Raw genomic sequence first — 23722 nt, forward strand, 5'->3', positions numbered from 1 at the left:
CCGGTAGTAGGACATCTCTTCATACTAGGGATCGAGGTCGTGATTTCCACAACCAAGTGGTTACAACCTCAAGTCTTTCCTTGATGACAGACCAACAATCGGTCTGATGATTGGATGGCCGCCGTCCAGTCCACATATCACCATAGGGTTCATACCGGACATAACAACGGACAATTAACAGGTTCCCTATCATAGAATGCTGCTAGGTCTGATAGACCGGTTAACAAAAGTGTGTGGTTGGAACCACTCAAAACCTCATGGGAAGGTAACTATCTTAGGAAACCAACATTGGACTCGATCCAGATGCGGGATCAGCAGACAGTACAAATCTTGTGGTCTAAACTTCTTGTCGCAATGGCGCTGCCTTCTCCTGAATCCATCCTCCAGAACTTAGATAGTAACTTGATGTTGTCTATGAAGGAAAACTAGGATCCAGATGATTTAAGGCAGATCATTCACTGAATAAGTGCAGTACCAAGGTAGGTATTTGAGATGCAGCAGAAGGTGTGTTTGTGTGCTTGGTTGACATTCTGATAAATTAGGGGTTGTAAGAGAAACATTAAAGAACAAGGGACACACACACACATACACACACACTCATGTTCAGTCATCAAAATGATAGACTGAAGGATAGACAGAAAAAAATCAGAATTATTTAAGAAGACAGTGCCACCTTTTGGTGTTGTAGTTGAAACAACACACAAACCACACACATGGTAAACAGTAGGAGGCAGATGGAAGGGTCACAGTTTGTGCCAGGCGGTCAGGGAGCCAGGAGACGAAGCCAACAAAACACACACACACATACACACAAACACATGCACATGCACATACACAAACACACTTGTTTGCTCTGATTTGTAGTCAGGGTGTTGGGGGAGTTCCCATTTAATTTCCTTGTCTGTTTACCCTTATAATGGGCTGAGAGAGCAAAAGTGTGTGTGTGTGTGCATGTGTGTGTTTTCTTTTAGTCTGCAGACAACCTCTAAATCTACTCAACTACAACTAACTAATTCCCAGTTAGCAGGATTCACAGAATTCAAAAACTCAATGCCAGTTCTCGCTTTTATCAGATCCCAGATGTTGTCTGAAGAACCATAAGTTTTCTCTTTAGGATTAGAAGTTTGCATGGTTTCACACAACATACTATTTTTTCTTTCGGAATAGGTTCCATGTACCAAGTTCCTCCTGTCTGGCGGCAAACAACAAACAACCCAGTGGGAATTTCTTTTATTTACAATGTACAGAAAATTAGACAGAGTCAACGTACCTGTGAGTGAACATAACATATAGACAGTGAGGAAGACATCAAAAAATCTTTAGCCTGTTATCATTCACGTTTATCGTTACAACGGCGTGAATTTCTGTATATTAAATTATATTTTTATGTTTTTATATTATATTATGTTGTATATTTCAATATAAACTGTTGCGTTTCCATCAGCTACTGTTAAGCATTAGCTATAAACCCACTCACATCTGTTCACTTCTTATTATCATCTCAGCATCTTGAAAAATGTTCAAAATGATTTAGCAAAATAATAATAATCACATTATCTACCCAATCAATAAATAAATGGATTGATATATGATCTATAAATAAACGTACATTCTGGTTTTCGAGTTCAGGTAATTTGAATGATCTGCTCTCTGAGGTTAGCAAGTTAGCTAACGTGCCACCTAGGTTGCATGTTGCATCTATGACCATGGGATTCAAATAGTATGGTAGTTAAAATATTGTAAATACAGTTTATGTTTCAGCTTTAGATCTGAGAATAATTTTTAGGTTTATTGTTTAAGGTACTACTTTCATACATCGTGAGTTTGTTTGCTAACTTGTGAGCTGATTACTAGCAAGCTATCAATCTTAAAACAATAAAATAAAGCGATTTTGTGCATCTAATTGTGTCTCCTAAATAAACTTTTAGCTGTTTTAAAGTGAAAATGGAGTGGACATTTACATTAGACTGCAGTGTTTGAAAAAAGAATTTAATATGAAGTGACAAAGTGTATATAAAGGCAGAATACCAGGAGAATGAGCGCCATCTCGTGGTTATGAAAAATAATTGCAAAGCTGAACAATTTAAAGACACACTCTCTCTCCGTGTGTGTGTGTGTGTGTGTGTTATAATTTCATTTAAATGCTCTCCCTCTATTACAGTTAGGTAATAACAGACAGGACACACATTTGTACAATCAAACAATCAGTCAATCAATCAATCAATTTAAAAATACATACATTCAAACATACACACTTCTAATAACTGGTTAAGGGATAAAACCTTTTTGTCACTGGCAGGAAAGATAGAAAGAAACACACATCAGTTACTTCAGCAAGTAACTGATGCAAAATATGTACAGCATCTCAGTCCACACTATATAATGAGTGAATGAAGTGTATTCAGGAAATCCTGGTGCACTCATGTGGACACACACACAAACTCGTACACACATACACAGAGCCCACTGTGTTTAAGTGACAGGTTTCCATTATAGGGACCATAATGTCTTTGAATTTACCCTCACAGAAGAATTTCAATCCTGATGCTTTAAAAAACCAACAACATTGTGACATGCACATCACACGCACACCACACACACATACAAAGCTATGATATAAATTGCATGTGTGCATCAGGAACTCCTCTTCTCTCCGCAAAAAATCCACTCACGTAAAATGTCTTTCAAGCATTGACCTTCAGCTCAGCACCCGATTCGTCCACCTCGATGTCAGAGTCGGAGATAGAGCGTCCGGAATCTGTGTCTGGAGAACGTTTGTGTGAAAGAGTGTCCATCTCGTCCAGTGTGTCAGCGCAGGAGAACTGACTGTGTTGCATTGGAGAATCCGTACACATCTCCGAATACAATTCCTCATAATCTAGCACCCATTCGGGCCAGAACTTCCGCCGGATCCGCTCACAGTAACGTACCAGGTTCGGCAGCTCACCTGAGAACAGGTAATGTAAATGTTCGTCATAAGTAGAGTCCCCTCCAAAAATGTTGAAATGGCTATATTGGATCTGTTCATTTATTTTTGCTCACCTACAACAATAAAAAAAAAAAAAGATAGATAGATAGATAGATAGATAGATAGATAGATAGATAGATAGATAGATAGAGAGATAGACAGATAGATAGATAAAATAAATAAATAAATAAAATAAAATGTGAAATTCTATTCAAATTCATATTTATCTTTTGATCTCCAAATATTTTTTAATCCAAATGTCATCAGGTTACAGCAGTAACCCAGACATCAGAAATGTCCTGGATAAATATTCTACAAATCTGTTTTTCTATGGAGAGAAATCTGGGATTAAATGATAGAAGTGCAATAGATAAACCGGTGTGTACCTTGGACAGTAAACTTCACAATGTTTTAAAAAGAAGAAGATGAGGATTATAAAGGTTTGCCATGTTGATGTCCTTGTAAATGCTAAAGCAGTTTGATGGCGTGGACTGTGCTATTAGCATGAAAGTTGAATCTTTTGGTAACTGATCTGTTTAAGCTGCTAAAGGACTAAAGTGCTGCCTCATAAAGCGATAAGAGATAAAGCGAGGATAATTCTCACTACACCACTCGCTCACTACCAGCAGGAAGAGGAACGGCGGTGTAGGTAATGCACTTATTGGCAATTCTTATTGGTTTCTGTTAGCTAATCTTAGGAATCTTAACAGATCGATTGGTGTAAATTTTATTGGTGAAGATAAGGAATTATATCTAACATGTCAACAGCTCATTGGACTGTTGGAAACATTCTGGTGATGTATTTAATAAGTAACCACTTTAATCATTCATTCATTAATGTGTGTGTGTGTGTGTGTGTGTGTGTGTGTGTGTGTGTGTGTGTGTGTGTGTGTGTGTGACCTTTAAGGAGCTGTTCTGGACTGGATCCCGTTAGCGTCCACATGACCTGAGCAAGATGTCCAAACACTGCAGCATCCACACTGGACACTTTAGAGCCCATGATGTACTTCTTATCTCCTAATAGACAAAAAACACAAATACTACTGACACAACACAACACACACACACACACACACACACACACACACACACACACACACACACACACACACACACACACACACTCACTCTGCATGTGTCTTACCCAGCAGTGTGGAGAGAGTGCGCAGGTCTTTCTCTAGCAGTGTGTGGATGAGGTGTGTGTTGAAGCGGCCAGTGCCGTGGCAGTACATCTCCCTTTTTACCAGGCTGCCGTTCAACTCACACACACTCCACTGCAGCAGCTCACACATACCCAGCATGTGGCGAGTCTCCTCCACATTCTCCACCCACTGACAGTATGCTATCATCCTGCAGACACACACACACACAGTAAATATATATTTTCTTAGATACAAAGAGACAAACAGACAGGTAGACAGACACAGAGAAAAAGAGAGATGCAGACAGACAGACAGACAGACAGATGCATAGACAGGGCATTCCAGGTCTGAGTCATTCAGCTTATAGTCCTAAAGTCTGCAGCCTTAAATAGATGAGGAAGTGAAGTGTCCTTCCTTACTGACGTACATCAGAAACACACTCCAGAGTTTTGTTACAGTGAGTCATATTATAGTTATTTATAGCCCTACTACTCACACACAAAGGATACACACACTCCATGCACACACACACACACAGCAACAGTCCTGAGCCATAAATATCTGAATCAATAGCACGATGGTGTGCATCATCCAGTCCAGGATAGAGTGGAGAAAGGGAAAGATGGATCACATTTTTTTAAGAAGAACTACTGAGGGACTACTGATAAGGCTGATAATCTAGTAAAAACCTGTCCAAGTGCTCCAAAGAGCTAAACTGACCATACACTCTGTGTGGTACGGACATCACTATTCTCTCCCCTGTCAATCACAGAAACGCCGACCAATAACATTTAAGCTCAAGTATACAGAAGAAGCCAAATTACGATTTCCTCCCTGTGATGTAGCATGAGCAGCAATCTGAAAAAATCTCTCAGAAGAACTGCATGTTAACCTTCCCCACTTGTGTAACACACTGCACTCACCAATGTAAATGTTCATCTACCATTTTAGTGATGGTGTGAGCGATGGCCTCTTCCTTTGCACTCAGACCCTTATTGAGACTCACACCCAGCTTCTTCTCCAGAAATTCTATGATAAACTCCGTCCCAGACACGCGTTCGTGGTTGTACTCGATCCACGGCATTTTGCCCTGAGCAGAGAGGCGGCCATCGAAGTAAGTCTGCAAAGACGAAGAAGCAGAGATACAGAAAGTTTATATGGTTATGCAACAACAGCACACAAATAGCAGAGGGTGACAGTAATGCATGTGAACTGACAGCTATATGTCCTGTCTATCCACAAATACAATCCCATCTAAAAGTACTGGAAGGTCATAGTGGTTTAGTGGAAAATGCATTAGACTACTGATCAAAAGGTTGTGAGATTGAATCCCAGATCCACCAAGATGCCACTGCTGGGCTGTAACCCTCAACTGCTTAGTTATATAAATGTATGTTACCCTTAACATCGGTGTCTACCAAATGATGTAAATGTAAGTAATGGCAAGGCCAATTGCTTTGTTTTTGCTTTACACTGAAAACATTAGAGTTAGAGATTAACAGATGAACATGAGATAACAGATGATCAGAATTTCATCGTTCATTGCCTAATATTTACATTTAAATTTATTAAACTTAAAACATGGTATTTTTGGTGGTAGACCAAAAAATCTGTTCAGGTTTCTCACTTTTTCAGATATTCCAGATTGCTGTATTGGATTTTCTTTCTATACACATCTTAAAAATGGCTAGCTTTTCTCCAATAAGTGGCTCTCTGGTCATGATGTTGATTTATTCTTGTAAACAGCAAATGAAGTCTTCACTGGTGAAACCCAGGGCTCGAAACCAAAAAAAGACTTTTAGAGATATTAATTGTTTCAATAATGAATCTAACAGGGCACACCCGAGCAACTAGAAATACCTGTCAGTCATCTATCCATCCATTTTCTGTAGCACTTATCCTACACAGGGTTGTGGGAAGTCTAGAGTCTATTCCGGGTGACTCGGACACAAGGTAGGGGACACCCTGGATGGGGTGCCATCCTATCTATATGTGTCTGTCTGTCTGATAAAGCTAAGAGGTATGTGTGAGTGTACACCTGATAAGGAAGGTCCACCATTCTCAGGTAGGTCTCTATCTTCAGGCAGAGCGGATAAAGACTCGGAGAAAGAACCGGTCGGGAGAACTGGTGGAGGATGATAGCGTCTGTAGAGTCGAGTTCCTGCTCCTTCCTGCAAAAAGTACTCTGTGTTAAGCCCTGTTCATGTTGGACTAGCTTTTCCCAGAGGAATGGGGTAATATAATCATTACTGTAGTTTCCCTGGAATTTCTGCAGAAGGTGTGAATGATATGTGAGTGCAGAAAGAAGGTGATCCTAATCAGGAAATGGACAGTAAATGTTAAACGCCAATGTGTGAAACAAGCACATGATGTATTCACACTATCAGTCTATAGTGAATACACTATATATTCATCATTTCCCAGCAGAAAGGTGACTCACTGAGCTGTAGTCGTGTTGTCACCAGCACTTCTACTTTTTGATTGCAATCCAAATGATTTATTCATCTCATAGTGTGGTGATGCATCTTGATGCTGCAACTGAGGCTTGCTACAGTTTCCTTCATTTCATCAAATCAGGACACATTCTGCCTAATGCCAAGAACCATTTTAATTACGCGAAAAAACATACATGTCAGACTATCAGTCAACTCAACTCGATAAGTAGCTTATAATAAATTTGGGTAACATTATCTAGCCTTTTATTTTTTGCTTTGTTAGCTAGCTAATTTGCTAATGCCTTCAGTCTCAGGGGCAATCAATGACAGATATGATGGAAATTAGGAAAAAAACTAACAAAAACACAAACAACAACAAATAAAATTTGATGTAAAAACTTTGGTCATTTTGATCTTTTTAAATTCTAGGCTGAAGTCTATGTGAATAACTGAAATTCAAATCCAAACTGAAGCATAATTAATCGTAAAAAGCATTCAGCCTCTTTATTAATTCGTAAAATCATTACACAGGCAAAAGCAGAGAACAAACTGAGAACCCCAGCAATAATGCCCAAATTAATATTCCAAATAGTTCAAATGTTTAATGTATATGTTATATTAAAAGTAGGGAGATTTTCATACTGATATGTAACGGTGAGACTAAATGTAAAAATTATACTTTCTTTTCAGTTCAAACATTCAGAAGAAATAGTTTTTTCAAAAAAACAAAACTCAAGTCATTCATTCAGCTTCAGCTATAGAAAGTGCTTAATCCCAGTCAGGGTTTGTGGTGGATGATAATCTGGAACCAATCCTGGGAACACTGGGTTCTAACTTTGAGTTGTAGTTCAGTGGATATGGCATTGGTCTACTGATTGGAAGGTTGTGAGTTTGAATCCCAGGTAAACCAAGCTGCCACCTCTGGGGCCCCAAGCAAGGCCTTTATCCACGAATTTCTCAGTTATATAAAAACGAGGTTAAATCTAAGTCGCTCTGGATAAAGACGTCTGCCAAATGCCACAAATGTAAATCAGACAAAATCAAAGCACCAATTGCCCAGATTTACACCGGGGGGTCATTTATATAATAATGTCATTAATGTCATGACTCCAGAGTAACAATATTAACAGTAGAAGACGATGTGTGTCGCTGTCCAAAGTGCTGAAATCACTGCAGCTCAAAATTACTGCTGTTTTCTGCAGATTCAATCAAATAAATAAGAAAATAAAAACACCTAATCAATTCCTGTAGTTGTTGTTAAAGATATTAATATATATATCGTCTCACGGATTCATTCCTCTAATCTCAGATTATTTTTCTTCAATTCGACTGGCAGAGCTTTTATTTTTTACTGACATTGATGAGCTGAGGCTTAAAGAGAAGGTCAATGTAAACACCACGTTCAGATAGATGACTACGATAATGGATTTAAAGGGCTTTTATAAGCAGGCCATTTAAAATTAATGAACAATTACAGGATGGTGCTTTTTTCCAAAGATATAATCGGTGATTTATTGCTTTATAAGTGTCATAATAAACCACACCGTGCTCTGTCCTCAATGTCTCTCTGCTCCCATTGTATACAAACAGAACATACTGTACACTATATAGTCATGAGTAATGAATCATTGTATTATTACAACTACAGAAATGAATTAAAATCGATAAGCAATGATGCATCGTATTAGTTTAGGATACCACATAATGGCACAGATAATATATTGGGAAAAAAAGAAAAGATAAAATATAATTAATATATATATATATTATAGGTATAAGAGATATATAATAATGTAAAATAAATAAAATGCTCTTACTTGATGGATAGCAGCTCGTAGAAGATATAAGCAGCAGCAGCGAGCAACGCTCCTCCGCTCACATACAGGGTTTTCCTCCACCAGGAGTCAGACACCCAGGCCGCAATCATCATCCAGCCACTTTCCTGAGAAGGTACGTTGACTCTCAGAGCACCAAAGTCCTCAGGAACGGGTTCGACTCTCGCCCTGATCCAACACCACCAAGCGGGACGAGGGGAAGTCCTCGAGCCGCATCAACATTCCCCCGCTTCCTCCTGGCTTCCCTTTTAGTCTTCATCGATGAAAACGGATTAAAATCTAATATATGAATAGCTGTTGTTGATCTTCAAGTCATAACAAAAACACAACCGAAGGTGAACGTGACACCATCCGGTAATGTTTTTTCCCAACGCAGCAGCATCCTCTGTTGAAACGCGGACTGTGTCCCAAATCGCACTCCCTTCCCTTTTCCCCTGCGCACTACCTGCACTGCGTAACGTAGGGTAGTTTTGTTTTGTACTGCAATTTAGACAGAAATTCTAATTCAAATGTATTTCTATAGAGCTTTTTACAATTGACATTGTCTCAAAGCAGCTTTACAGAACATACACATAAAACAAAAGGTTATTATACAGAATAATAGAATACAAAAATACAAGATTAATATTAGATATATTTAAATGTTTGTATTTATCCCCAATGAACAAGTCTGAGGTGACTCAGGTGATTGTGAGGAGGAAAAACTCACTTCGTAAATCGCAAAGGAAGAAACCTTGAGAGGAACCAGACTCAAAAGTGAACCTCATCCTCATCTGGGTGACACTGGAGGGTGTGATTATAAATATACAGTATGACAAATGGTGTATATGTTGAAATGGATTTTTTTACTTCATATAAAATAGAAAGATCATTTTTTTTCTTCTTCAAAAATAATAATAGTGGTAATAGTAATCTGGGGTCTTGCATAAGTATGTTGCATAAGTTCACAACCTTGAATATTAAAGGAGATTAAATTTCATTTACACTTCTGTCATTTAGCAGACAACTTTATCCAGAGTTACAATTTATTTCAATTCATACAACTGAGCAATTGAGGGTTAAGGGCCTTGTTCAGGGGCCCAGCAGTGGCAACTTGGTGGACCTGGGATTCTTCTGGTAGTAATGAGTTTGATAGTCCAGCACCTTAACCACTAGGCTACCACACCCCCCATCACATATATCACATCACCTACACAAAATAGCTCATGTAGAGTCAAAATTTATGAAGATGCAAAAGCTATCATGAATCACAAAGATGCATCACAAAGACCAGAAAGCTATCGAAAAAAAGACAAAAAAAAAACAACAACATGTGAACATCAGGATCTGTATCAGGGCCGGGCATATTAAAAAAAATTATCCTAAACTTCAGACATCCCATAAAGCAGCACTGAATAAATTATTTTAAAAAGGAAGAAAGAATGTCACACTAGCACAACTCCACCAAAAAGGTAGCAACCATGCTTCCAGATTTCTGCTGAAATAATCACAAATGCACAAAACACTTTTTAATTACAACCGAATTTAAAGTAAAAACAATATTATTTACCACTGAAATGTACACAGAATTCTCTTTACCATAAATGTAATTGATTAAAGATGACATGCTTTAGCGTCCGTTTGATTTGACATCATATGATATGAGCTGAGACGTAGCTTAAGGTGGAAAAGATTCTTGTTCATATAATTATGTAGTTATAGACTTATTTGGCATTGACATGTTTTTAGATTTGATGTAATCGTTTATATGAAAACGATATCGCTGAACTGAATGTCTTGAGGCTAATGCATATGAATTTCTTTTATTTCTATTATGTTGTACAAGTTGTCTTTATTAAAATCCGACACTGAGAAACTCAATATGGACAAAAGTCTAATCATCAGCAGGGGTCTGATGCGGTGGCTCCTCCTTCTGTTTGATGGCGTGTAGTGCGTAATTCACTGCTGTGCTCTGCTGCCAACTCCAACATCCGGAAATAGGGTTATACATCATTCCTGTCACAGTCTGAACACTCAATCCAGCTGAGAAGGGGGGGGTGGTTTAGAGAGAGAACAAACATTATTAGAATACTACACTAGTGTTAATTTGTGCTTGTTTTCATAATTTTTAAAGAAAATAATGCTCCATCAATGACCTTCAAACACTGAAGAAGTCACATCCATCTGTAGCCAGTAATCAAGTGAGTGAATCTGTCTGTGCATTCTGTCTAGCAGAGATGCAATATTTCTTTCTTTCTCTCTCTCTCCCTCCCTCCCTCACTCCCTCCCTCCGCATCTCTCTCCCCATCTCTCTCCCCCCCATTATTGCCATCTGTAATCTCATGTATGTCAAAGAGTGTGGGGAAGTTCTTCCCTCTGAGGGTGTCCTGCTGACCCAACTCACACTGGCAGTTCATGGAAAAAGAGGTGTAATATCAATGAAAGCAGCATACGATGTTCTAGAATTTGTTAGATGTTTCTAGACCTTCTATGAAAAAAAAAGTTGTAGGATCAACATTCAGTTTGTGTTCTAATGTGCTGTGTGTGTGTGTAACTCACAAGACTCCAGCAGTGTTTCCAGCTCCACTGGACTGATAAACTTGTCCCACTGGTGTGTCCCTCGTGGTACGATACGCAGCACCTTCTCAGCCATCACGATTCCCATGATGTAAGACAGCTGAGTCCGGCTGATAGTGGTGATGAACACAGACCCTCCTGGCTGAAAAAACACACACACCCCAACACACACAGACACACACAGAGCACAGTATGGCCTGTTAAAGTGGGTAGTGCAACCTTGAATGTATCATATTGCATTATATTGCACCTTATACTTACATTAGTAAAACCAGAAAACCAAACTGTGTGAGCAGCTGATCAATTTTGTATCAGGAACACTCGTTCGAGGGAATGTGAGAGTAAGTGTTACCTTCAGCATGCGGTAGCAGCAGTGGACGAAGGTGTCGAGATCCGCCAGGTGTTCAACTACTTCCGAGGCCACGATCGCATCGAATGCTTCCTCGTTTTCATCTTCCTCAGTCAGGTCTTCCAGGGTGCATGCGCGATACCGCACTTGTCCTCTGAGCGCAGGATCGAGGGACGAGTGCAGCTCCGCTGTCCGCACGCTCACCTCCACCGGGTCAACACCCAACACCTCAGCACCCATTCTCCCTAAAGGCTAATGCAGCGGGAAATCGAAATAATGCTGGAATCTGAGTTTACCTGAGTTCAGTGTAAAATACCTGCTGGTGATTTCGGAGGTAAAAAGTAAAGATGCGGTACCTCAGTAAGCAGACCACCACCGCAGCCCACATCCAGTATCCTGAGCCCAGCCAGAGGGCGACCCATCTCACCCTCACCGTGAACAGTCAACAGGTTATCACTGAAGATCAAAGATCAGAGGCAACAAATAAGATCAGTGTATCATCATCCACCTTCTTTTGTGGTCGGTGATCATACGATTCGTTTAATAAATGCAGAATGTACGTACTGACCGGATGAATGGCACTCTGAGCTCATTCATGGCGTGTAGAGGTGCGAATTCACCTTGTATATCCCACCATTTATTGGCCAGAACCTGGAACTTTCTGATCTCAGCTGGGTCCAGAGTGCTGGAGGAAAGGAGTCGGACACCGTAGGAGTGAACGCTAGAAGAAAAAGGAGATGGTGATGGTGATGATGATGATGACAATCACACTTTATGTACAATACACTTTATTTTGTTGTTCTCTACAGATGGGAAATTGAATTCAATTCCACAGCAGGAAATTTTAATCAACTGTTTGTGACTATTCACGTCATTTTTAAAGTAATAAACTCAAAATATGATTGAATTTGTGAGAGATTAGTGCTTATAAACTGACTTTCTCACCATGTTGTGTTGCTCATAGTGTGTGTGTGTTGTTTATGTCCCATCCAGCTGCTGTGGGAGCGACTCAAACCTTCATTTATAGGATATTTTACAACAGAATTCAGCCATTTGAACCTGTATTTAAATACAAAGTTATTAAGACGTACAAATTTCTTACAAAACATTATTATTATTATTATTTAATATCGAGGAGCTTCAATGTGACCGAACAGGTCCGTCACTAATTTCCGCCGGGAGGAATCTGAGCTGTGTAAAACTAGTTCCGGCTCTTAAATAATAAAATAGCTCAGAATAGTGGTGATTTATTAAATTACTAACTAAATAGCAACCTCATGATTGGGTTTGTGTTGCTAATGGAGGAATAAATAGACAAAAATGAGATCTGTTGAGCTCAAGAAATGATCGATAAACAGCATTTTTACCCTGAAATTTGAACACACACTGAGTTTGGGACCTGGTCAGTATTTAAATTATGTCAGGGGGAGGTTTAGTGCGTCCAAAAGAGTCACTAGACGTCACAATATAATTTTGCATATTCATTCAAACATTTGCATAAACATTTTAGAGGCTACTTTCAGCATTTGAGTTTTGTTCTGAATAGAAAAGGGTTTATTATAGCTTAAGATTTCCATCGTGGAAGCAGTAGATTTTATTACAGAAGACAAAAACAAAGTGATAACAAGCCAAACAGACACGAAGGACTAGAATTACTAATGGAAACAACACACAAAAACAAAACTTCATCGTAGTTCCTTGCTGTTTGTGTGCGTGTTATTTCTGAGCATCATTCAATTCGAATTTATTTCTATAGCGCTTTTAACAATCGACGGCTTTACAGAACGTAAACATAGAACAAAATGGTTATTATAAAGATTAATAGAATACAAAATATCAAGATTAATATTAGACTAATATTTAAATGTGTTTGTATTTATCCCTAATGAACAAGTCTGAGATGACTGTGGTGAGGAAAAACTCCCTTAGTTGGAAGAGGAAGAAAGCTTGAGAGGAACCAGACTCAAAAGCGAACCTCATCCTCATTTGGGTGACACTGGAAGGTGTGATTATAAATATACAGTCTGATAAATGTTGTATTGATGAGGAGGTTGTTGTCCTTAAAGACCACATGGAGTTGGCGTCTCCTCTTTAGTATCGCAGGGTCCAACTGGAGCTGGTAAATCTCCAGATGTCTCAGGATACTCAAAAAAATTCATCTCCACGTCCATGTGGATCCTTGGTTTCTTACGACCTTCCCAAAAGCAAGCAAGCTGGTATGTAGATCTAAACTGAGATGTGAATGTGTGTGTACAGGGTGTTCTTGAAACGAAACAGCTTCCGCATTGAGAGCAATAAGGAAAAACACGACACTCAAGTTGAACAGAAAAAAAAAAACATTATTATTTTATTGGACACTTTACATTAGATGAAGTCTCTCCCTCGTCTTGAGGGCTTTAAAACGTTACAGCTTCGAGATCCTATATCAACTACCGATGCTGAGTCTTTCATAATACAAGGCAGAAAGAACCTTATCGTTCGAATCTTTTCACATATCAGACGTCGCTTAAAAACAAACACGTATTTACAGTGAAGGTTTGAGTGTAGAGTTCACCTACAACGCGGCCTCCATAACGAGACGCGCCCTTTAAACTCATGGAATTTTAAAATAAGTGAGAAAGCGCAGGGATCCTCAGCGCCTGCGACGGCTCAGGGAGGTCGACCTGTGGAGAAACGGAACACACACGGATGGAAAGTCAGTGTTATCTCGCTTTGGCACTCGCACAATCACACCTCACAGCTTGTAGCATCAACACAATACAGAAACAGGCAGCAGGGTTAAATGTACAATGGCTCAGTACAACATGGATTACTGCCCTATGTCTTGAAAATCTATTTTCAAAAATAGATGAAATAGGTAAAAATGCATGTGTATGATTACAGTGCTAAATAACATTAATGTAACATTACACCACAGACAAGGCTTAATATATGAAAAAAAAAGGAAAAAGGACAAAAATGGATACTACCTTGATCGCGATTTAGACTTGTGTTTGCGGGTTGCCTTCTTACCAGACTTGTGCGATTTTTCCGTTGACCTTGACCGACTACGTTTGTTTTTTTTAGACTTTTTGCCTTTGCTAACCTCAGGGGACGGGGACCTGCTGGAGTCAGAGTCTGAATACTTCCTGTTCGGCTTGGCCGAATTCTTCCTACTAGACCTGCTGTCCTGTCGTGAGATAGTGTCGCTCTCGCGCCGCTTCTTCTTCGATCTGTTCTCCTCCTCTCTGGCTGAGCTAGCATCCCTCTCTCGTTCTCTTTCCCTCTCCTTCTCCTTTTCCCTTTCCTTCTCCCTAGCCTTTTGCTTGTCTTTCTTTTTCTCTAGCTCTTTGTCTCTTTTCTTTTTCTCCTTCTCACGGCTAAGACTCCTCTCTTTCCGCCTCTCTCGGTCTCTGCTTCTCGTTCTCTTCCTTCGGCTGTGGCTTCGGCTGCGCCGTCTATCACGGCTGCGACTGCGTTTTCTGTAGCGAGCAGAGCTCCGGTCTCGACTGCTCCATCTCCTCTCTCTGTCGCCGCGTTCTGAATGATTCCTGCGAGAACTCCGACTGCGGCTGCGCCTGCGATTCCCACGCGAAACTGAGCGACTGCGCCTCCTCTTCCTGCGCGGCGAGGAAGAACGGGATGAAGAGGAAGAGGACGTGGAGGAGGAAGACGAGGACACAGAAGAAGAGGAAGATGAGCTGGAGGAGGACGTGCGACTGTGGCGTGACTCTGAATGCTTGACCTCACTAATCTCTGACCTCTGGCCTGTATCTACCTCCCTATCCTTAACTTCCTGTTTGTGTTTAGAATCTAACTGCTCGTCCTCATGACTCTCTCGCTCCCTTTCCCTGCTTCCTAGGCCGGGGGGTTCTAGAAAATCACAAACAATGTTATTAGCATTCTCAGACATACAGAAGAGCTTAAAAAAATATATACTGTATATAAATATATTTATGTAAGTTAAAGAGGCAACAAAAGAGGCATGTGGATAAAGGGGCAGATGACGTGGCTGTACTGTAGATTAAAGGGGAAGACAACATGGTCTGAGGTTACAGGGGAAGACAAGCTGCCTGGAGGCTGAATGGTCAGTGGGTTAAAGGGCAGCTTTTTTGGCCTAAAAAGGAAGGACGTCGTCTGGGTTGACATGATGCTTACCTGGGTTAGTATTAACATGCTCCTCCAGCTCCTGTCGTTCCTGCTCCTTGCGCCGAAACGCATCCTGTTTCTGGCGAATCCTGTGCCGCAGCTCCTCTTCATCCGTATCGGACGAGTCTGATCCTTTCAAGCTACGTTCGTCCTCACTCCCGTCTGATCCGTACGCCCCGAGGCCACCTGCAGCCGAAAAATCATTCATTATTTTCAAAAAAACCACAATAACTGAATATAATCAGCATGTTACGCTCCCTAAACCTGAATGAGCAGCAACAACAGCAAAGACTAAATATCAAACATCAGTCCTGCCTATGGCAACATGACACACACACACACACACACACACACACACACAGTCTCTCAGCTGTGAGATGTGTGGGTCGGTTCTCACGGCCTGCCCTTGTTTTCTGGTTTGAAGAGTGCCGTGTTTAACTCGAGCTAACGTTAAGTTGATGTTAGACTAATAAAGGCAAGCATGAGATTAGCGTGAAGCTAGCATTACAAGTGTGAGGTTAACCATTACGCTGTGACGTCAGCTCCATCTGTATGCATGATGTCCGAGATGTAAGTAACATTCGAGTGATTTTTACCGTTATGTTAACGTTCCGTCAGCGTTGGGGTTAATGTTAAGCTGCCGTGAGTGTAAGATTATGTTGGGGATTAGCATGTGCTGATAAAAAAGAAAAAACAAAAACAAAAAAAAAAAAAAAAAAAAAGCAGCTTTCAAACCCACACACACACACCATCTTTAATGTGGCCTTCTGCGTAATGAAGCATGCTCTTAAGTATTGAGTAAACAGTTTATTAACCTCGCTCTAGTGTTATACTGAACAGCAAGCACACGACTGCTCATTAATCCACTATTAAAAAAAAAAAGTGACAGTTATGCCTCTATAGAACCCCCCACCCCCTCCCCTAAGCCTGCCCCCTGACCCCGACCCGGTCTGAGGAAGTGTGCACTTACCGAGCGAGGAGAGAGAAGCCAGTGCACTGGACTGTGCCAGCTGTTTTGCAGGAGCTTTGATTCACATCAACAACAGGAACAACATGTTAAAACACAAAGCCACCACTTTCTCTCTCATAGCCTCTTAGACAGGAGGGTACACTGATAACAATACTGACAAGCGCCGCCTTGGCAAGAACACAATAAAAAACATAAATAATTATAAAAAGAAATAAAATAAAATAAAAAAAAATAAAATATGGAGAGAAAAAGAGGGTTAAACAAACAAACACATACACAGCGCAGTAGAGGGAGAGAACCAATCTGTGCTAATGAAGTGTCTCTCTGAAAAAGACGTCCATTAGTAACAGTTGTCATCTTGCAGTTGTGTAATTTTTGTCCTTCTCATTTGTTTTTTTTTTTAAGCATTTGCAGAGAATGGCTGACGTTCTAAACGTTAATACCAACTCATCTAATTTACTTTCATATTTGGGAAATCAAACAGTGCACAAGATTGTGTGAGCAAATGCGTCTTCCTTTCATTGCTAAAGTGGAAGGCACGGTTCAACGGGCAAAGAAGAGAGGACTCAGACCTTTGCTGGCTTTGCGGTGCGTTTCCAAGACAACACGAACGATTTCTTCGTTGGTCACCTCCAGCAGAACTTCAGTCAGAAGCGTTTTGGTCATCAGCATCTGCGTAACATGAAAAGACAGCCATGTTAAGTGTGCTGAACTTTTTAGAGAAACTTCATTCATTAGTTAAGCCTAGTCTCTGTGTGTGTGTGTGTGTGTGTGTGTGTGCGCGCGCGCGCGCGCGAGACTGACCAGCTGAAACTCTCGCTCCTCTTCTGTCATTTCTGGCTCGCTCTGCTCCTCCTGAACTGGAGACGGGACTTTCAGCGTAATGCTTTCCTCTGTCTCATCACCTTCATCATTCTCCTCCTCATCACTGTCCTGTGATAGACATAAAACATAATTATACCACAAACACACAAATGCAGAGACTGAACATGTGTATAGAACTCAAGCAAATGCACACGCACACAGATTTGTTTATATTATTTGTATAAATGTCAGAGACCAACCAGAGCTTCCCTTTACTTAATGCAAATACTCTGATTATGTAATCAGAGAGGAGTCAGTGTTTAACACCCGTGTGTTCTCTCAGGCTTTAGCGGAGCTGGCTGATGGAACATGCTAATGGCTCGTCAGAAAGTCACCTGACCGGCTGGACGCAGCAGTGTTTGGGACACGCCCACTTTCTGGATCTGGATTTCCTAAGAGTGTAAAGATGTGCACTGTACAGGGAGCGGTCCTAGATGCAGAAACTGAACACTTACAAACTTGCTCTTGCGTGGTATTCGAATGCCGTCTCCCTCCTCCTCAACTGCGTCGTTGTGTTTTTCTTCATGAGCCATTTCTGCACGCTCTTTCTCCATCCTCTCCTTCTCCATCTTCTTCTGCTTCTCTCTGTCCATTTTTTCGAGGCCTTCTCGAATCCACGCAGGAAGAGTGCGTCTTTTAACAGCGTCTGAGTTACAGATTGGGCGCAAAGCATCAAGAATGAACAGTGCCAGAAAAAGAGGAAGAAATATTTCTATATAATATCATAAAGCCTCACCGATAACCGGTGCTTCTGTTTTGATGCCCATCTGCCCAGGAGATCTGGGTCGTTCAGGTCTGAACCCTGGCATCCTGTCTCTCCTGTTTTGGGGACCGTCGGGCCAAAATGGTGGGGGAAACCCAGTGCCAGGAGGACCAAATGCCCCGTGCTGAACAGAAAAACAACAATCTCAGTAAGATAACCTGTGATCACGTTACCTCTGTAACTAACTGGTATAGCCTTAATAATGACTACCGAATATCAGTAGATAAATTTATAGTCAACAGTTTACACTCCACAATTATACCCACATTAAATCTTAGTCATACCTGATAATCAAACTGGTTGACGGCCATCGGAGCGACAGGGTAGTGTTCGGGCCCGCTGTTGAACCCATGACTGTTCTGGTTGAAGACGTGATGCGGGTCGTTGGTGAACTCGACACTGTCCTGACTGTTACTGTCCTCGGATGGATTCACGATGTCCATTGGCGCCGGCACTGGAGGAATCCAGGTCTGATCTGCGGGAGGTGGGGGCGGGGGAGGAGGAGGAGGTTGGCTGTGCATCCCCCACTCTATAAACAGAGAAAAAATATCATGGTGTGCCAAACGTCACAGACATGTCACTGTACATATACAAACATCCACCTCATCCAAACATTAACTAAAGGGAAGTGTTTAATGAATGTCTTCTAAAGACAAAAGCTTATCTAACTTGTGTAAAGTAAATAAATAAATTCACAAATCCTAAATCTTTAGACTAATACAAAGAGCCCAGGATAGGAGATAAAATAAGCTTTAACTGTATGCAAATGAGAAGGGAAACAGTGTGGTGAGAATAAAGAGGCAATAAGTGTAAAATGTGTACAAGTTTGAAACATCATGCACCCAATGGACACTTTTGCTCAAGTAAGCAGAGCACTGGATCACCAACGATAATCCAAGAGGACAAGAAATGTCTTATTTTCAACATTTAAAAATTTCACCATAAAGTTAGAGGCGATTCCTTGCGAGCGTTTTACTTCATCTGCCATCGACTGGTTAGTAAAAGATATGTTCCAATTGAGACGAGACGATGCAACCCTTTTAAAATTCATCAACCAGATGGTAGGGTACACAGTGCATAGTGTAAGTGTATAGTGTGCCATCTGGGACACAACTTAGGAGGTCTGAACTGCCTACCTGGCTGCCACATTCTATTAAAACTGGAGTCATTCTGAAAGTTTGTGTGATTGTTATGAGCATCGAGTCCTGCGGTGTCCTGCCCGTTAGGCTGCTGCTGCTGCTGCTGCTGCTGCTGCTCCATCGTTGGGCCGCTCGACTCCTTCTGCGCGATCCACGCCTGAGCTAAAGCCGCCCAGTCCACCTGACCTGCAACACACACAGTCGGGATATTCTGTGACACAGAACTGTCACGTTACGCCCGCCTGAAAACCGTACTGACTTTTCTAAGTCACCTACCTGGATCTTGCTGATGCTGAAACGACTGCATCCATTGTTGCTGACTCAGAGGCCATTGTTGCCAGGGCTGCCCTCCCTGGTCCCACATCTCCGATCTTCAATACACTCAGCCTTCACACAAACAAACAGGAAATTAAACCCGGTGTAAATAAACAACGCAGCTGATCTCAACCGCTCCGTTTTCCAATCACACGACCTTTAGCTCGTGTTATACAAAATTAAAAGAATTTAATAAACACTACGACTAAACATTTGGGAAAACAAGCTATGAAAGAAAGTGAATAAAGAACAAATGCATCATTTTCCTTGAATTTTCACCCAGATGAATGTTTCCAGGTTTCTTTTAATGGCTAAATAAATAATAATAAATAAAATACATCTTTATACGTGTATGAAAGTAAAAACATCATATAAACTATTTTATAATAAAATGACTAACAGGGGATTTGTATTAAATCTTTTGATTTTGACCGTCGACATTAAAGTCAAACGCAGCACTAAGTGTCAGTTTTTATGCTTTTATTTAAAGCCCAACGCACTTTGGTCCTTCAGAACACTAATAAACGATCAGCTTGACGTTTCACAACAAGATGTTGGACATTTAATTAAAAGCTTCATCACAACAGTTCGGGTGAATTAAAGCTAAACCCGAAACCTCTAACGAATGAAGTGAATTGCGGCACATTTTCTCTCAAATTTATTATTTATTCAGCTCTGGTTGACTTCACAAACTCGTCAACTCGTTTCCAAAAAGCTAATTAATGTTACACGGAGTTAGGAATAAAAGTTATAGGGTTATAAACGCGTCATGCTGCTATGCTAATGCTAGGCTAATGTTACGCTAATGCTAACGCTAGGCCTCAAGATGAACACACGCATATATTAAAGGTAAAAATATCGCCTCCTGATGCACAACCGACGCTAATATCCCTTTATTGAAAAGTGTCCGTGTTTATAATAAGAATATTATCCGTTATTGCTGTATAACGTTATATTTTCTGCAGCCCGTCGCTTCTGCCCTACCTCTGATACGGCCTGCAAAGAAAATGGCGATTATTTGATTACCCGGAAGTGCTTTTTCGCTACGCAAACCGGATGTGTTTGAGTTGCCTCATGCTAGCACGTTGAAAATCCAAGATCAAGATCGAGATTCTATTTTAACTTTTTTTTTTTTTTTAATTACATCAGGGTACAGCAGAGTGACATCTCCAACCCTCCACCCAAAAACAACAATGGGGATGCCCCCTACTTGCTCCTAAAAAAAAAAAAAAAAAAGATTCTGACATAAAACATTCCAAAACTTAATATTCTAATTAAACAAAACATATTAAATTATACAATGTAGTGCTGTTGGTTAGTAGCCTTATTTGACTGAGATTTATTACACAGAATTTATGATAAATTCATTATTTTATAAAATGTCATAAAGCCAGAGCCCCCAGTTTGAGAACCACTGGCCTAGACTACTTGAGCAGGTGTTGTCAGTGAACAGGCTGTAAAACTGTTGGCTAAGTTACAGACACTCATGAAAAACTCATGCTGATTATCTGGGAAACTTTCTCTAACAGCAGTCAAAATGTTATTGTTTGTGTCAAACAAGTTGTGAATTTGTTGTAACATTACAACAGGAGATCATAACTTACTCTGTGCTCAAAGTGATGCTCACAGCTCCAGTGGTTTTCTCTGTGGGTGAACGAGGATGATGCTGAACAATTCCAGGATCTGCTGGCACATTGAAAAAACCAAGATCAAGATCGAGATTATTTTATTCTAACTTTTCTAAGTACAACTAAATTAAATCAGTCCCTTACAGTGCAATTCACTTATAATTTGGTGCATGATACAATTTTAAGGATTGAAAACAACAACAGCAGCAACACAATTGCACAGTTGTTGAGTTTGTTTGGTGTTTAAATTGGCAGTCCGAATATAGATGCCAAACCGTCAATCAATCCAAAAACGACTTTTAAGTACCTTGTAAATTGAAGTGATTTATAAGGAATAAGAAATCAGAATCGTTATACTAGTTCTGAACACACGGGGGCGCTGTATGACTTCTCCTGCTAACAATCTCATCCCATGTTCTTACTCCAAATGTTTGTTTTAAACATAGTTTTTAAAATGTGTCTAACACACCAAAATGTTTCATGTCAATGTCAAATGTAATGAAATTAAAAAGTTTCTTATACACTACTGTAAATAACTGAGCGTTGCACCCATTTATTGGTGCAACATCAAAGTTGCAAGCACACAACTGTGTTGTTATAGGACTCACAGAGCCCTGAACAGTCCTCCAGTGAACACACCTTTGAGATAAATTTGACCAGCTGGGCATCTGGTAGCCTAGTGGTTAAGGTGTTGAACGTTGGTAGACTAGTGTTTAAGCTGTTGAACTTCTGGTAGCCTAATGTTTAAAGACTTGGACTACTGGTAGCCTGGTGGTTAAGGTCTTGGACTACTGGTAGCCTATTGGTTAAGGTCTTGGACTACTGGTAGCCTGCTAGTCTAGTGGTTAAGGTCTTGGGCAACTGGTAGCCTAGTAGCCTAGGGTAAAGGTGTTGGACTACTGGTAGCCTGGTAGCCTAGTGGTTAAGGTGTTGGACTCCCAGTAGCCTAAGGTTAAGGTGTTGGACTACTGGTAGCCTAGTGTTTAAGCTGTTGAACCTCTTGTAGCCTAGTGGTTAAGGTCTTGGACTACTGGTAGCCTAATGATCAAGGTATTGGCCTACCAATCGGATGTGACTTTAAATCCTGGGTCCACCAGGCTGCCTCTGCTGAGCCCCTGCACCAAGGCCCTTAACCCTTAAATGCTCAGTTGTATAATAAATGAAATAAAATATAAGTTGCACTGGATACGTGTGTCTGCTGAATGCTGAAAAATGTATGAGTAATTACTGAAACAATGAATTAAACAATGTTTTGTTGTTGGCCAAAGTTGCTGGGCCACCTTGTGAAGTGATTGTGAGCATTTGGCAGAAACACTTATCCAGAGCAGCTTAATTTTCTCATTTCTACAACTGAGCAGTTGAGGTTGAAACGCCTTGCTCAAGGGCCCCAGGATGGCAGCTTGGTGGAACTTGGATTTGATCTCACAACTGTCTGATCAGTTGTCCACTGTCCACATTTTTAACACAACATCTTTTCACATCATTGGCACTTGGATTCTACTTTGTTTATTGCCACATTTTTTAACAATTGAGCTTGTCTTGGAGGAAGCCATCGTACACATAAAGGGCAAGATGATTAACTGTTAAAATGACATAAAGATGATGATGACAATGACATCTCAATACATTTTAATGCAGATAATGCATGACATTACCATATTTCTTGGTAAATGTTGATTACATCTGTTTTAGAGAGAGAGAGCGAGAGAGAGAGAGAGAGAGAGAGAGAGGGAGAGAGAGAGAGTATATTAGAAGTAAAGAAACATATTCTGCTGGAGGGAAACCATGTGGAGTCTCAGAGACATTTCTGGGAAATGTGGTGCATTGTGAGTCATTGCTCTCTCTCTCTCTCTCTCTCTCTCTCTCTCTCTCTCTCTCTCTCTCTCTCTCTCTCTCTCTCTTATTTGTACGATCACTGTGACCCAGTGTTGCCAGGTCCATAGATCTCTGAGGCTAAATTTGAACTGTTTCCTCGATTATCGATACTAATCGACACATCGATTAGAGCTTTGACATTTGGTATACATGAGATTAACAATATTAATCTTCTTCAGATAAATGAGAAAAAATGAACAGATTCATTATCTATATGTATTGTGTGGTGTTACTTTGTAAACGTGATCATGTATTTGTAAACCTGTGGAGGAAGTCTTTTGGTATTGTGTTGGTTTTAGGTCTGATTTTGATCTGACAGCCCTGATGGGTAAAAATCCACTCACTGTTTAACTCAGTAAGAGTATGAACTGCTGATGATTAGCACTTTCCCAGCACTTATTTACCCCACACTGTAGCAAGTAGGTTGTTGTTGCAAAATGGTGTGAGTGGAGGGAAAAAGTAAATAGTTTGAGAGTAATGAATGACTGAATGACACTTCTGGAGCTACCTGGAGGATCAGGATTTATAGCTTAAAAGTGATATAATTATCTTATAATGACATGGTTAGGCTGGGTAACTGACCAGAGGTTGAGTAATGTTCAGCACCACTTATCTTCTGCAGACTAAGACTGGACAATCCAGGGTGCTCCATAAGGACGAGGAGTATGTTTGCTCTGAATGGCCAGCGGTAAGGACTTGAAATAATACTTCTCAACGTTCGTGTACATCATGAACCCATCAGATTATGCCTGCGT

At 40.5% G+C, this 23722-nt stretch overlaps 3 protein-coding genes across 5 annotated transcripts; all 3 read right to left on the reverse strand.

Moving 5' to 3' along the window:
• Nucleotides 1-1298: 1298 nt before the first annotated feature.
• On the reverse strand, nucleotides 1299-8748 carry faxcb (failed axon connections homolog, metaxin like GST domain containing b). Its single transcript, XM_060861557.1, has 6 exons — nucleotides 8363-8748; nucleotides 6149-6281; nucleotides 5034-5230; nucleotides 4113-4318; nucleotides 3869-3985; nucleotides 1299-2947 (listed from the first exon to the last, which is right to left on the reverse strand). Exons 1-6 carry the CDS (start codon nucleotides 8473-8475, stop codon nucleotides 2685-2687), a joined length of 1029 nt encoding a protein of 342 aa, XP_060717540.1. The 5' UTR covers nucleotides 8476-8748; the 3' UTR covers nucleotides 1299-2684.
• A 667-nt stretch (nucleotides 8749-9415) lies between these two features.
• Nucleotides 9416-12481, reverse strand: coq3 (coenzyme Q3 methyltransferase). Of its 2 annotated transcripts, none has more exons than XM_060861771.1 (6): nucleotides 12231-12481; nucleotides 11906-12006; nucleotides 11642-11741; nucleotides 11289-11537; nucleotides 10919-11078; nucleotides 9416-10402 (listed from the first exon to the last, which is right to left on the reverse strand). In XM_060861771.1, exons 2-6 carry the CDS (start codon nucleotides 11920-11922, stop codon nucleotides 10254-10256), a joined length of 675 nt encoding a protein of 224 aa, XP_060717754.1. In that variant the 5' UTR covers nucleotides 11923-12006; nucleotides 12231-12481; the 3' UTR covers nucleotides 9416-10253. The 2 variants fall into 2 exon arrangements, with proteins under 2 accessions (XP_060717754.1, XP_060717670.1); XM_060861687.1 differs by having other exon boundaries at nucleotides 9418-10402; nucleotides 11854-12006.
• A 1122-nt stretch (nucleotides 12482-13603) lies between these two features.
• pnisr (PNN-interacting serine/arginine-rich protein) lies at nucleotides 13604-20503 on the reverse strand. 2 transcript variants are annotated; one of them, XM_060874846.1, is made up of 12 exons: nucleotides 20449-20502; nucleotides 19426-19536; nucleotides 19147-19335; nucleotides 18295-18539; nucleotides 17984-18134; nucleotides 17703-17893; nucleotides 17188-17316; nucleotides 16956-17055; nucleotides 16384-16437; nucleotides 15423-15599; nucleotides 14255-15137; nucleotides 13604-13948 (listed from the first exon to the last, which is right to left on the reverse strand). In XM_060874846.1, exons 2-12 carry the CDS (start codon nucleotides 19511-19513, stop codon nucleotides 13918-13920), a joined length of 2238 nt encoding a protein of 745 aa, XP_060730829.1. In that variant the 5' UTR covers nucleotides 19514-19536; nucleotides 20449-20502; the 3' UTR covers nucleotides 13604-13917. The 2 variants fall into 2 exon arrangements, 1 of the variants encoding a protein (XP_060730829.1); XR_009648775.1 differs by lacking the exons at nucleotides 13604-13948; nucleotides 14255-15137 and adding an exon at nucleotides 16660-16707 and having other exon boundaries at nucleotides 15505-15599; nucleotides 16384-16550; nucleotides 20449-20503.
• Between the last annotated feature and the right edge of the window lie 3219 nt (nucleotides 20504-23722).

This window comes from Tachysurus vachellii, chromosome 1, assembly GCF_030014155.1.
Source record: "Tachysurus vachellii isolate PV-2020 chromosome 1, HZAU_Pvac_v1, whole genome shotgun sequence".
Lineage (NCBI taxonomy): Eukaryota > Metazoa > Chordata > Actinopteri > Siluriformes > Bagridae > Tachysurus > Tachysurus vachellii.